Source organism: Pocillopora damicornis, chromosome 2 (genome assembly GCF_964200805.1).
Source record: "Pocillopora damicornis chromosome 2, jaPocDami1.2, whole genome shotgun sequence".
Lineage (NCBI taxonomy): Eukaryota > Metazoa > Cnidaria > Anthozoa > Scleractinia > Pocilloporidae > Pocillopora > Pocillopora damicornis.
Genome location: NC_142671.1, coordinates 27,922,264 through 27,935,435, shown reverse-complemented (window position 1 = coordinate 27,935,435; position 13,172 = coordinate 27,922,264). Strand labels below are relative to the sequence as shown.

The following is a 13,172-nucleotide window of genomic DNA, read 5'->3' as shown; positions in this document are numbered from 1 at the left end:
GATGTGAAGAGGAGCCCTGTTGTGAGGGAATTTTCTTTTCAGATTTCCTTTAACCAGCTTCAAGATATCAACTGAATGGAAATTCCATCTCCAGTTTTAAAAACCATATAATTTTCGTTTAAGGTAGTAAGAAGTACATTATTATAAGATAATGACATTGACTGCGCCTTATGATTTTCAGATTTCTCTTATCAGCATAAGGATATCAGCTGAATGGAAATTCAATCACCAGTTCCAAAAACCATATAATTTTCATCTCAGCTAATGCGGAGAAGTGTATCATTATGAAATGATCACATTGACCACGCTTTGTCTCCCGATGATGATCTGCCTTAACAATTAGATGCAACAAAAAATTTATATTTTTGACGCGAATAATGAGTCAGAGTAGCAGCTTCTTGTGAACTGCAAGATGTGGTTTTCGCGAGTCGATAGCTTGCGGCCAGATCACCATGTTGATTTTGAAATGGCAGCGTCGATGGTCAACTTCTTACCTCTTGAATTTTTTTGGCTTTGAAATCTGAAACACGTTAGTACAAAGAAATCACTCGGTAACAGATCCTTTAAGAAGAGTAGATGGTACTGTTGTCTTTCCACTGTTGTCATCAAACCAATGATCATCAAAGAGGTAAGTCTATAATAGTTAGATCGGTTCTTTTAAACCTTGTCTATCGGCTTATCTGCGTACATCACTCAAATCCATTTTGTTGAAAGTAAATCACAAGAATGAGCTAGATGTTTCAAGAGAGAATAAAAACCATTATTTTCTCTTGACTATTTCAAGTGTTTTTGTCAATAAGAAAATTTCCCAGAAAGTGGAGACATTGATAAGCTTACGCGTAACCTTACCCTCCCCCTGCCGAGTACGGTTACACGTAGGCTAAACATGCACCAATTTTGAAGAAACTTATTGCTGATGATGACCTTAATAAGATAGTCGAAAAGCTCTAAAATTGTTGGCTGTGTAAAAATAATCTTACATCTATTCAAAAGAGTCCAAAAAAACTGCGAATACTTGTGGAATATTGGGAAAATGGCTCTAAAGTTGTGGGTGCTTTCGATTGGTAAATCCGAATTAGAATTTTGAAATACAGATTTTGTATTTGAAAATGAAAAGCAAAAGCGGATTTCGATGATGAAAAATCTGTCCTCAAGATGGATTTTCATTAAAAAATCCAAAACTATTTTTCTTTTCTTTTTATAGCCAACGGTTAACCTCATTGAGACCCCTCCTAGAAGAGATCCTTTTTGGATTTCCCGGAAAAAGGCAAAACATAGATGAGATCCAGAGCTGGATTTCTTAATTGAGATCCACTTTGAAGATGAAATTCCCAGCGTTGAAAGACGTGTGTTACCGCAAAATCCGAATTCCCGATTTCAAAATCAAAATCCGGATTCGTCGAAGTTAAGCACACAGATTACTTTAAACACGGAGTCTTCTCTCTGATTGGTCTAGACTACACTTAGCTCTCGACCCAGTTTCTTTAAAGCCACATTCAAAATGGCGCATGAGTTGCCGTGAATTTAGAACTGAAATAATCGATGTCGCACTGAATTGTTGGTTTATTTCGACGGGTGTGTTATGTTTGATAACGTATGATGGTGACCTGTTCTAAAAAACTTGTCTCACCTTCACTTTTTACATCGGATGTGTGAGGTAACGTCTTTCTACCATGATGAAATTCTAATGTTTACAAGGAACCCCTCGACAGGTGAGAAATCTTCAAAGAACTTTCAACCCGATTCAGTGTCTATGAAATGTATCTTATTACATAGGAGCATTACGTACTAATTTTTTAACATATTTTGAAAGCACCGATCACCGAGAAATGGGGTGATGGACAAAAACAATGTCCTTCAGTCCAAGGACTTAACCCCGTTGGACAACTCAAATGAACTACCCTAGCAATTGCACCAACCCTTCGATGTTTTTTCGTTTTGTTTTCGTCAGTCACAACGAACACCACGAAATTTAGGCGATTATTTTAGAAATTCAAAACCCTTCCTTCGAATATAGCGTGGTCCAAGTGATGTTACATTCTTCAATATCGGTCACGAAGTAAGGCGAGAAATCGATAATATGAAATGTCCTTTAGTATTAATATAGATTGACGCAGATACAAAATGTAGTTATGGGACTTGCACAGCCATTTCAAGCTGCACTGTATACATATTTATGGTCAAGAAGGGCAAACCCTTTTTTCTATTTTTTAGTGATTTTCTTTTTCTTAATGAGTTTGGTATTTTATCATGATGATTTATTGCAACAATGATTGCCACAGGTTGTTAAGCATTAAAATAAGAGCTCAAAATTAACAGAAGGTTAATCCCTTTTACAAAATTCAAATTTCTGATTGTGTTCTTCAAAGTTAGCTTTAGTTGTGTTCTGCAGGCATTAAACTTTCTCCCCTCAAATTTTAAATTTAAAGGCTGAAATGTTAATTTCTCTGGCTTTTGGAATATCTCACCTCAGTATCTTTTTCAACAAGTTTCATCATAATCAGTTCAAAATCCCAAAGCATTTTCTGTTCTCAGGAACACTTTCTTGTGGACAAAGAGACTTACATGTAAGAATGTTTGTTATTTATAAACTGTGTGGTGTAGAAAATGAATTTGAGATAACACTAAATGAACTTTAATTTGTAAAACTTCTTTCAAAATGAAGAATTTGCAATTATTTAGAACAAATAACAGCCTTTCAAACAGAAACACTTTGCTTGAAGATTATAGTCACCTTTGCATTTTCACTCCAAGAGAACTTATGAATTGGCATGACTTATTTCCTGTGAAAGAGATGAAACTGGAAAAAAGAAGAGCATTTGCTATCTTTCTTTTAAAAGACATAAATTTACTTAACATATTTTCATGCATTTGAACTCTGAATCAGGACATAAAAAATTGATTGAGCTGCATTAAGGTTTTTTTGGAGCTCAGTGAACTTTCATCTTAGTTTTGTTTTAAACCTTTGGCACAAGAGGAACTGATGTGTGAGTACCTTTGTAACTTTGTTTTTTCTAATTTAGTTTTTCAGCATTGGGCGCAGGTATTCAAACAGATAATTATTTTGTTTTAATGACATATATTCAATTGATTTGAGATTTTAAAGGCCAGAATTGTTTCCAATGCACCAGCCACCATTTAGATAAGGATGATAAGCTGTTACCAGCTACCAAATTCTTGTAACTTTTTGTACTTTAATGTAGTTTGTATTGGTTTATTTGTATTGTTTATTATCATTTTAATCTTTTTATCAGTGTTAAGGCCCAGCTTTTTACACTCAATTTCTGTTTATATATTTTGCAACATTTTGTTAGAGTGATAGAACTTCATTGCATTATAATGTTTCAGTTTATGATCTTTCAATTGATTGATTGACTGACTGCGAGACTGATTGTGATTTGTGGTTCATGGATTGCTTGGAAGATTAAAGATTTGTGTAAATGGTCAACTTTGGTTTGTTACATTTCAATCTTGATTTGTAAAATAGTCCCAAACACCTCCTTAACTGCATCTTGGAGCAATACATATTTTGATCAGTGCAATTAGCCTGTGCTTGTTCTGTTCTGGTTAATTTAAACCCTGTTAGATATACATTGTGTTTGTATAGCCCTCCATTTATAAACCCTCCTAAAACCCTTTACTAAGTTGCACAAGCACAGGCATCAAATGTGTCAATTTATTGTCTAGTATTTTTTCTGAGTGGTATGTGTCTACAGCTGTACATGTTACATTGTGTTGTGATACTGGTCACTAAAATGTGAATCAATATAACAGTAACTGTGAATCTCTCAAAGTTACTTGGCAATGCATGGTTTTCAGTTGCAAAAAACCAGAAAACTAGATGTCAAAGCCCAGAAATAATTATTGTGGGCAAAGTGTTTTGAGAAAGTGCATTGACACAGGCTTAATATTATGCTAGCTTCACTTTTCAAAACATGATTGCCTGAGGTTTGAAATCACCTTCTTCTCCCTCCCCTCCCTTATCAATTTTGTTATGTTTAATTTTTCACTGTAATATACATTGCATAATAACACCAATGTATCTGATAAAAAAAGCAGTCATTAAACAGCATTGAAGGATGAATAAGGAGTCAAAATGGTATACTGTGCATGCATATGCTTAGACAGATGCTTAGTTTACATTTAGCTCTGTTGCCTTAAATTATTTGTCCACAATTTTAGATTGCCTCAGCTTTAACATTGTAAATTGGTTTTACACCAAATTCTCACTGCTAAAATGATACAAATGTTTTATATATAAGGAAGTAAAATGTTGTTCATGGTGATGTAATCTATGCCTCTGTCCTCAGATAAATTGAGAGTAAGATCCAATCAAATTGGGTATATGATTCAGATTATTGTAAATTTTGTTTTTGTTTTATTCTTTACAGGACATAGACTTTGAATTAACAAACATGGCAAATATTCTTGACATTCCTAGTCTGAGGTATGCTTCACCTTCCAGAAAACTTGCATGGGCAACAGTAGATATACTTAATATACGGTGAATCATTAATTGCAGGAAAGTAGACATGATTTATAAATTAAACTAATCTGGATTAGAGGTGATGTGAGGTTCTCTAACTTCCCTATTGCTTTTTTTCAGTGACATGATCCTTAGAGTAATATATGATTTTGTGGTGGGATTTGTGGTTCTCCCAGACAGGAACACAGTTCCTTTGACTGACATTGATCTGTATGAACTGAAATACCCCTTGCCTGATGTGAGTGACTTGTGCTTATCATTAGAATTTCTTTCTGCAAATTGTTATTTATTGTGCCTCAAGAAATGCTTAAAACGATTATTTAAATTTGAATAACTCAGTAGTACTGAGTACACCAAGTGTACACATAAGTGAAGTTTTTAAAGGTTTTTGACAATTGATTTTGCTTTCTCTTGTCACTCCAGGGTGTCCTTCACATTGAATTCCTGGAAGCTAAATAGACTTAATCAAGAAAGACATTGTTATCAATCTGAAAGTTCTGCTGAGATCCAAATGTCATTCTCAGAGGTATGTGTCAAAGCTTATGAAGATTACTGTATGAGCTAAAGACAGCCATGAAAGAGCCCTTACTGACCAGCAGTAATATGTATCCAAGTGTCTTTTGGTGCTTGTGTCACTGAAATTTTTCTGCCCCAGTTTCATGGAAGGTGAATCATACTTAAAGTCTGAACTCCTCTGAAAATTCTACTTCTGTGTAACTTTTTTGATAGTTTATTCTAAATTTAATAGAATCAGTAATCGGTGAAGAGTGGTTAGATCAACTTGAGATGCACATGGTTCACATTGACTGCCAAACCAGAAGATCTCCCACAGGTAAGTTCATAATTAGTAAGTAAACATTAAAGGGTGGTTTTCGTTTATGAGGACAAGCTGAATAGAAGAACCAAATCAGTGCAGTCAAAGAATAGAAAATGGAAAGCAGAAGTTGTGGACCAGTACTTTTGAGGACAGTTGTGTTAGTTGGTTCCTTCTGTGTGAACTTTCAAGGCCCAGAAACAACTTTTCACCATTTTCTGTCTGTAATGTTCAACAGGTCTAACAACTTTGGCACACTTTGGAAGTACAGTAGTCAGTGGGAGAACTTATTTTTTTACTGACTGGCCATGCTAAAAAAAACAGGACCAGTTTAGCAAGAACTGTACTTTGGTCCTTTACAGATGTAAGCCAGATCGACCATTTCTTTTGGCAGACCAAGAGACAAAGATCTTGACTGTGTATTATTTGCTTGTTTATTAGTTTTGTTTTTCATATACAGCCTGACCAAGCCATTATTGGTGAGGAGATGTTAGCAACAGCAGCTCTTTTTGTTAAACTGGACTCATCCAAGAATCTTCCTGTAAGTGTGTGATGTGGTCTCTTCTTTATTTGATAGAAAAGAAAACAAAAATGCAAAATCTCCACTTCCCAAAATACACTGTAAGACCACACAGAGTGTGAAGGGTCACTGTTTTAATGTAAATTATAACTTTTTTTAGGTAACAAATGCTGCCCATGGCACCACGAGTGCATTCTGCAAACTTACTGTAGGAAATATTACTTACCAGAGCAAGGTAGGTCACACTTTTAATTGATCATCCATAGGCTATTGTTTTCCTGTGTATCATCACTGAATTTTCCCAGATACAAGGTCCCACAGGTTTGCACACTATGCTGTTGATCTACAGGATAAGGGAGGTTAGTTTCCAAAAAAACAACTGTGCTTTGGTTTTGTTAACTCAATTGATAAAACTAATGGTGGATGTTACCCATACAATTTACATGTCAGTTTTGCTGGATGTCTTATTGAAGGAAACTCTTTGTTTCTTACTGTTACTCAAGTACATTTCTCTTGTGTTGGTGTTATGGAAACCATATATCATTGAGTATACACTTGTTTTATGTAATATGATCCTTACCAGATTAAGCTTTCAGTAATGATGCTGGGCACTCCTATGATAACCCTTGTCCAAAATCTTTTCTTTTTAGCATCTGAAAACAAATGAGATGTCCCTAGTTTTTGTTTTGAATTTTGGCCTCATAGCTCAATTGGTGCTGTTGCACCCAACTAGTATGTAGGAGGTGTTGTTCTGCAATTGCTAAAATTACAGTCCACCTACAATGAACCATTTCTTTGTTTGACTTTTATTTGCAGCTCAAATTAAATTATTTTATTAAAAGTTATGATCAGAATTGTTAATGGGAAAGGAGAACCCCTTAAAATTTGCCTCTCAATGAGTGTCTCTGTACCTCAGTTGGTAGTAGTGCCCAACTAATATCTTGGAGGTTCTGTGGGTTCAAATCCTTTCAAAGTGACACAATGTCCCTGTACCTCAGTTAGTAGTAGTGCCCAACTAATATCTTGGAGGTTCTGTGGGTTCAAATCCTTTCAAAGTGACACAATGTCTCTGTACCTCAGTTGGTAGTAGTGCCCAACTAGTATCTTGGAGGCTCTGCGGGCTCAAATCCTTTCAAAGTGACACAATGTCTCTGTACCCCTGTTGGTAGTAGTGCCCAACTAGTATCTTGGAGGCTCTGCGGGTTCAAATCCTTTCAAAGTGAAACAAAGTCTCTGTACCTCAGTTGGTAGTAGTGCCCAACTAGTATCTTGGAGGCTCTGGGGGTTCAAATCCTTTCAAAGTGACAAAATTTCTCTGTACCTCAGTTGGTAGTAGTGCCCAACTAGTATCTTGGAGGCTCTGGGGGTTCAAATCCTTTCAAAGTGACACAGTGTCTCTGTACCTCGGTTGGTAGTAGTGCCCAACTAGTATCTTGGAGGTTTCGCGGGTTCAAATCGTTTTAAAGTGACACAATGTCTCTGTACCCCAGTTGGTAGTAGTGCCCAACTAGTATCTTGGAGGCTCTGCGGGTTCAAATCCTTTCAAAGTGACACAATGTCAGTCGACGAGAAAGATTATTTGGTAGCACTAATTGTCCGTGATTCCTTTAAAGGACAACCTTTGGAACCATTTGTAGATGTTTCAAGTAAGTTTAACATCTCAGAGAAAAGATCATTCCTTTAATTATTCCTTTTTTAAACTGTAGAAGTTCCTGAAATGGTCGTGAGCATCAAACTCTGAATAACTCTCACTAAAATGGCGAAGAAAGATTATGAAGAAATAAATAATTAGAGTCTCATTTTATATCTTACATGTACGTCTTTTTTATCCCATAAAGGTGGACTCAGTGCTCGTGAAAAACCCCCAAAATGAATTCAAGCTGTTGTGTCTAAGGCGGCTCGTAGAAGGGTAACATGCCATGTTTCTTCACATGTCCATTGAAGAGAATCGTCTGGAAAGCTGACTCAAAATGGCTCTTTAAACGTTCCAGTTTCGTCTTATCACACAGAACACTGCTGAGTGCTGACCTCGCCTTTCAGTAAAGGAAGAAGCCTAACAGGCAACGGGCCCTTGAGGCTCTGACTGCTCCACGTGATTGGCTGGGCCTGCACAGAAGGGGGGGAAACAGTTCCATGCCCTCTCTGGCAGACATTAGGGGGGTTAAAGAAAACCGCAACGGGAACGAGAACGTCACTAAACAAAAGGTTTAATGATCAGAACAATGGCTGTGCACGTGCGTTAAAAATTTTTGTAAATTTTTCTGCGTCCTCTAAAACAACGGTGAAACGTAGGCTAGGGTTCGTTATATCGAAAACCTCGATTAAACGAATTTGCGGGAAAAAAAACCAAAATGTTCGTTATATCGAGGGATGATTAATAGTTTTTTTGGATCGGAACGATTATTGTAAATAACATTTGTGCTTTAATGTTTATATGAAGCTACGGTAGGCTGTACAGGTCTGTACATAACTACAGCACCTTGTTTTTAAAGCACGGAGGACAAATCTCATTGGAAGTCACTGGCAAACGGAGAAACAAGGGTAGTGGACAGGAAATTCCTGCCTCTGATACCTTTAACTGCAAGAAGCCTTCAAAAGAAAAGAGGTTAAATTCAACTAATTAGACCTAATAAGAGACAAAGAGGATAAAGCGGATCTGTAGATGTGTCAATAGTGTCAGCGTCGGCATTTGTGGGATTTATGATAATCATAAATCTCGTTGTTTTGTTATTGCGTTACTGGCCATCTCAGAATTTCTAATTATACAGACGCAAATGTAGTAGCCATTAAGTCCTTGCGTCACTGGCTTTAATTTATTATGGTTGGTAATAATATATACCAAAGCTCGAAAGCTCATTGGCTACTTTGGTCACTGTACACGATTAAATATTCTTTCTTCTAGCTAATTTCTGTTTGTATTTTTTCTATATCATTGTAAATCATGTTAAGTTATTTTTTCTGTAAACAGTGTGAACAAATAATAAAGTGTGAAGTGTAGCATCCGACAACCTAAGTGGCTCCAAGAAATGCTCGTATGTATAGACGAACCAAATTGCGAATTTCGTCGTTATCTTAACGTCGTCGGCATTTATAATAAGCTGTGAGCTGTGACGCTGTTCTATTGTTACAGAATTGAAGGATTTTGATTCTTGTTGGTCTGTTTCGCATTTGTCTCTTGTCACGTGTTGACATTTGTTGGTTATATTGGGGTATATTATACGTTGGGGCTTCTGGATTGTATTCGTTCTACAAGGATCTCGTTATATCGAGGTTCTTTTCTATACATTTTACTGTAACTTTGGTCGGGCTGAAGACTATCGTTCGTTATATCGAAGAATTCGTTATATAGAGGTTCGTTACATCGTGGTTCCACTGCGCTTTAAGTTGCATCAGGTCTCGGAGACCAGTGGAATTCTGTTTGGTTCTTCTGGCTCATACTAAATCTAACTGAGTCTAATTTTCAGGGAAGAGGGATATGTCAGATGGTATGAGCACATCCACTCACTTTTACTTTACTTCCTTTTTTTTGAAGTGAAGTTGCAATTAATTTTTTACAAAACAGCAAAATTCTTACACAATAAATTATCTTGAAGACACTTTGTTTACATATATAGAAGTTGCTAAATTTTATCTTCCTCACACATAAATATTAGAATCAAAATGATATAGCAGTTGTCCATTTTTTAATAATCTTTATAAGTATTGATTGTCTACTGCGCAGGAATACCAGCTTCAGCTTTTGTTTCTTTGTTCTAGGAAATTTAGTAGAATAAACCATTGAACTTTTTTTGCAATAAGTAAATCGACAGAGAAGTCAAATAACATGCATCATTGACATCTTGCTAAGGTTTCTCCCAAAGATAAGATTATGATGGAAAATCCCTTTGTTATTCAAATTCTAACTAAACATGTGGAAGTGAAAGATGATTGTCTAAGTTTGTTTACTGCAGTTTTGAATATTTCATTCTAAGGATAACGGCCGCCTGATAGTATCAACGAACTCGGGAGGATTAGTTAACAACAAACTGAACTGTTAAATCTTGAAAAATGAAAAATAGTTATATATCTGAGTTTTAATTAAGATTACGCTGAATAGAGATGTGCAATATATATCTTAACCACAGTGATTATTTACTGTGGCTACAAACTGATGACTGGGTTGAATTTTATTTTGTGTTCTTTGGGATGTTCAACTTTCTTAAAATTATTTCTAAGGCATCATTTGGGTATTTGACTATTTGAATCCTGGTCTTGTAGACTTAATTATTTTAGGCCACATAAGTAAATTTAAAAAAGCTTTAGGGATGTATAAACTACCCAAAGTGAATTTAAAATGAGACAACCTCTACGTTTATTACTTGCGCAGCTTTAAACATCTGTATGGGATTTTTTTATCAACTGGTTTGAGAATAGAATGATTTTTGCGTTGGCAAATTTGGCGACGTTATTTAAGCATGCATCCCTCAATAGAAGGCCGGTAGACAATTACATTACATTTTTTAGCAGCAAACAGAAGTCCACTTTTATGATATACGGTGGACTGATCAGGTTCTTTTTTTTTTTGTCTAAATAACCAAGGAATTTTTTCATTTTTCAATTGTATATTTATATGGTTTTGACTTAGGTTGACTCCCGCATTTTTAGAAATAAACCGGTCACTTGATATGAAATTGGTTGTCAACAGGGAAAGATCCTTGAAGAGAACCTCTTGACTATACCTTTAGACCTCTACCCTCGTCAATTGTTATTTCCAAGTATTCTTTCGCCCCCCGCCCTCTGCCATACTGAAAATGATTGCTATTCAGCCAAACAATTAACGGTTTTTCAGAGTCCAATTTTCTCACGGAAAGTTTTGATTAAAATTCTCAAGTCTCGGCTGCTTATGGCAGAGCTTCTCTCACTTTCTTTGTGTCTTTGTAGTATGTCCGCGCGTCCTCTCATGACTGAGATGGTCCCGTTTTGCAGATAACATTGTGGCATTTTTGGAAAGAAAGATTTACTGATATTTCTAATGAGTATGGAGTAAAGAACAACTCAGAAAGCCTTGACACCACTAAAACTTGGAGCAAAATAACCAGCTGAGACAAACAATTCCCTCTAAAGTTTCTCATTCACTTTCCCTGCGTTCAGCTGAACACAGACATACGCTCATGCGAACACTTAAATGAATTTTTACTGATAATTCAATTTTCAACAATTTAAAATTGTCAACAAGCCTGATTTCTACATGAAATGTCCTATTAAGCTGATCAAAATTGAGAAAGTTGGGCAAACTATAATAACTGAATTCTGCGTCAAGTTCTTCGGTAGGAGAGGAAGTGCAATAAAATATGTGAACATTGCAGTGACATCTTCCACTGCCTCCCAAAGAATCACACATATCCTAGAGATTTTGTTGTCATTAAATGTTGATAGCTTTTTTCTGTGATTTGAATTTTCTACAGGGAAATAATTAAATTGCGCGCGTTTAGATTCCGCGCGGGTTTTTATGTGCAGATCTTCAATTATAACAAATGTTACTCGGGTGCTTATTTTCTTCAATATAGATTTAGATAAGGTAGCCTAATAACAATTTTCAGCAAATTTACTTGGACAAAAGGACTAATAAACAGGGGTTAAAATACAGACGAGCACGTGAATACACAGAGGCACAAAAGAATAATATATAACATTGTTAACATGCTTTTTCATTGTGTTATCTTTGAATTCGCTCTCGTTAAGGTGAAAACGTTTGTCATCGTCATTATGGTCATTTAGTTCGTTCCCTTTTTTTTCTCGTCAACTTTATTTAGTTATTTATTTGTTTATTTATTTAATCATTATTTATATGCGGTAGAAAATATCCATCAGGTACAAAAAATTCCAATACAATGACTAATATCCTAAGAACCTAAAAATCCTTATCTTAACATTATATTAACTTACGACAATGTGCCACTTAAAAGCTTGATTTCCATAACTGGTGTGTTTAAAAATTATGATGGGGAAGGCGTTTAAATTGGTTTAATGAACCAGACTTTCTAATGTTACAGTGTAGGCTATTCCAAAGGGTTGCGCCGCTATAACTAAAAATATTTTTCATATTGTTAGCTCTTGGAAAGAGGAAAACAAGTTTGTTTACCGAGCCTGTTTTCAACTATATAATACTACAGTTTCTTTAATATAACTTACAATTATATTAAAGGTTAGTCTTGCATTTGAACAGTGCTTAACTTAAGACATCGAGTCTTGCAATCGATTTTCAGTTTACAAAGTTGAAGGTATAAATGTTTTGATTCACAGATTAGGATGAAGTATTAGCGGGTGTTAAAACTTCCTTTCCAAAATAAGAATGAGGCATTTGAAATGCTAATTATTAAACAAAGAGGAAATGACAGGAGAAGCCAGAGGCTGACATCATTTTGTGAAAGATTTTCTCCTCAAAACAAAATGATTTACGGTATTATTTTGTCACAATTAGTGCGAACACTGTTTTTATTTTTATCTTTTTTTTTCCAGTTCAGATTTATTAAGCACATTGAGAAACTCTTCTTCTTCAGAGGCTACCTGAGATAAATATATTTCGAGCCTCCACTTTAGCAACTTACGTATAAATCCACCAGCTTGAAACATCTGTTAGGGTTTTATTGATGTATACGTGAATAAAATATTTGTTGTGTTGGTAAATGCGACTGCAGCATAAAACACTTAAGCGGAGAAAGGAAAGAAACACTATTCAGGTACTCTTGTAGCTTTTTTGTGTTATAACTGGTGATCAAATTAATTTAAGTAGAGTCTTATGCTACGCTGCCGGAGGAAAATATAAGGAAAAAAAAACGAGGATAAGAGAACATAACGCTTTGTGTCGTTATATGAGTAACTGACTTCTTGATAAAATAGTGACGACGACGAATTTTTATTTCATTTACCGACGCAACTTTTCCATAAAGAACACTGTATGGAATATTACTAGAATTGGGGTAGGTGTGACACAATGATAAAATAGCAGTCAATGGAAATATGCTGGATGTTGCTGTAAGTCTCTTAATAACAAGAAATGTTTGGAAACAGCATTAAAAATTTAAATTGAACAATGTTTATTGCAGGAATATTAACTAACCTGCACGTTCCATTTTAAGTTAAATAAAATAGTGAAATAGTGTAAACATTCACTGTATGATAGAGCCACGTACAGTGGCCGGGGAACGCTCAGTCGTTAAGGCATGAATATTCTGGTCCAATCACGAGACAAAGAAAATAAGGTCGAAGCCGATGATGATACTGAATCGCAACGTATACAACTTATAGATATGCTGAGGTGCCGAGTAAAGGCTTACGTATAAAGTAGCTTTAAATTTATTTTAACACTCATT

The 13,172-nt window shown here is 35.5% G+C and overlaps 1 protein-coding gene across 5 annotated transcripts; it reads left to right on the top strand.

Moving 5' to 3' along the window:
* Positions 1-1,486: 1,486 nt before the first annotated feature.
* LOC113683860 (uncharacterized) lies at positions 1,487-8,828 on the top strand. Of its 5 annotated transcripts, XR_016184250.1 has the most exons (9): positions 1,487-1,712; positions 4,392-4,447; positions 4,607-4,724; positions 4,910-5,012; positions 5,235-5,318; positions 5,761-5,841; positions 5,981-6,055; positions 7,434-7,466; positions 7,659-7,687. XR_016184250.1 is itself a non-coding variant. In XM_089198175.1 (8 exons), exons 5-8 carry the CDS (start codon positions 5,273-5,275, stop codon positions 7,691-7,693), a joined length of 189 nt encoding a protein of 62 aa, XP_089054301.1. In that variant the 5' UTR covers positions 1,487-1,712; positions 4,392-4,447; positions 4,607-4,724; positions 4,910-5,012; positions 5,235-5,272; the 3' UTR covers positions 7,694-8,828. The 5 variants fall into 5 exon arrangements, 3 of the variants coding, with proteins under 3 accessions (XP_089054301.1, XP_089054300.1, XP_089054299.1); XR_016184249.1 differs by lacking the exon at positions 7,434-7,466 and having other exon boundaries at positions 7,659-7,798; XM_089198175.1 differs by lacking the exon at positions 5,761-5,841 and having other exon boundaries at positions 7,659-8,828.
* Positions 8,829-13,172: the final 4,344 nt, after the last annotated feature.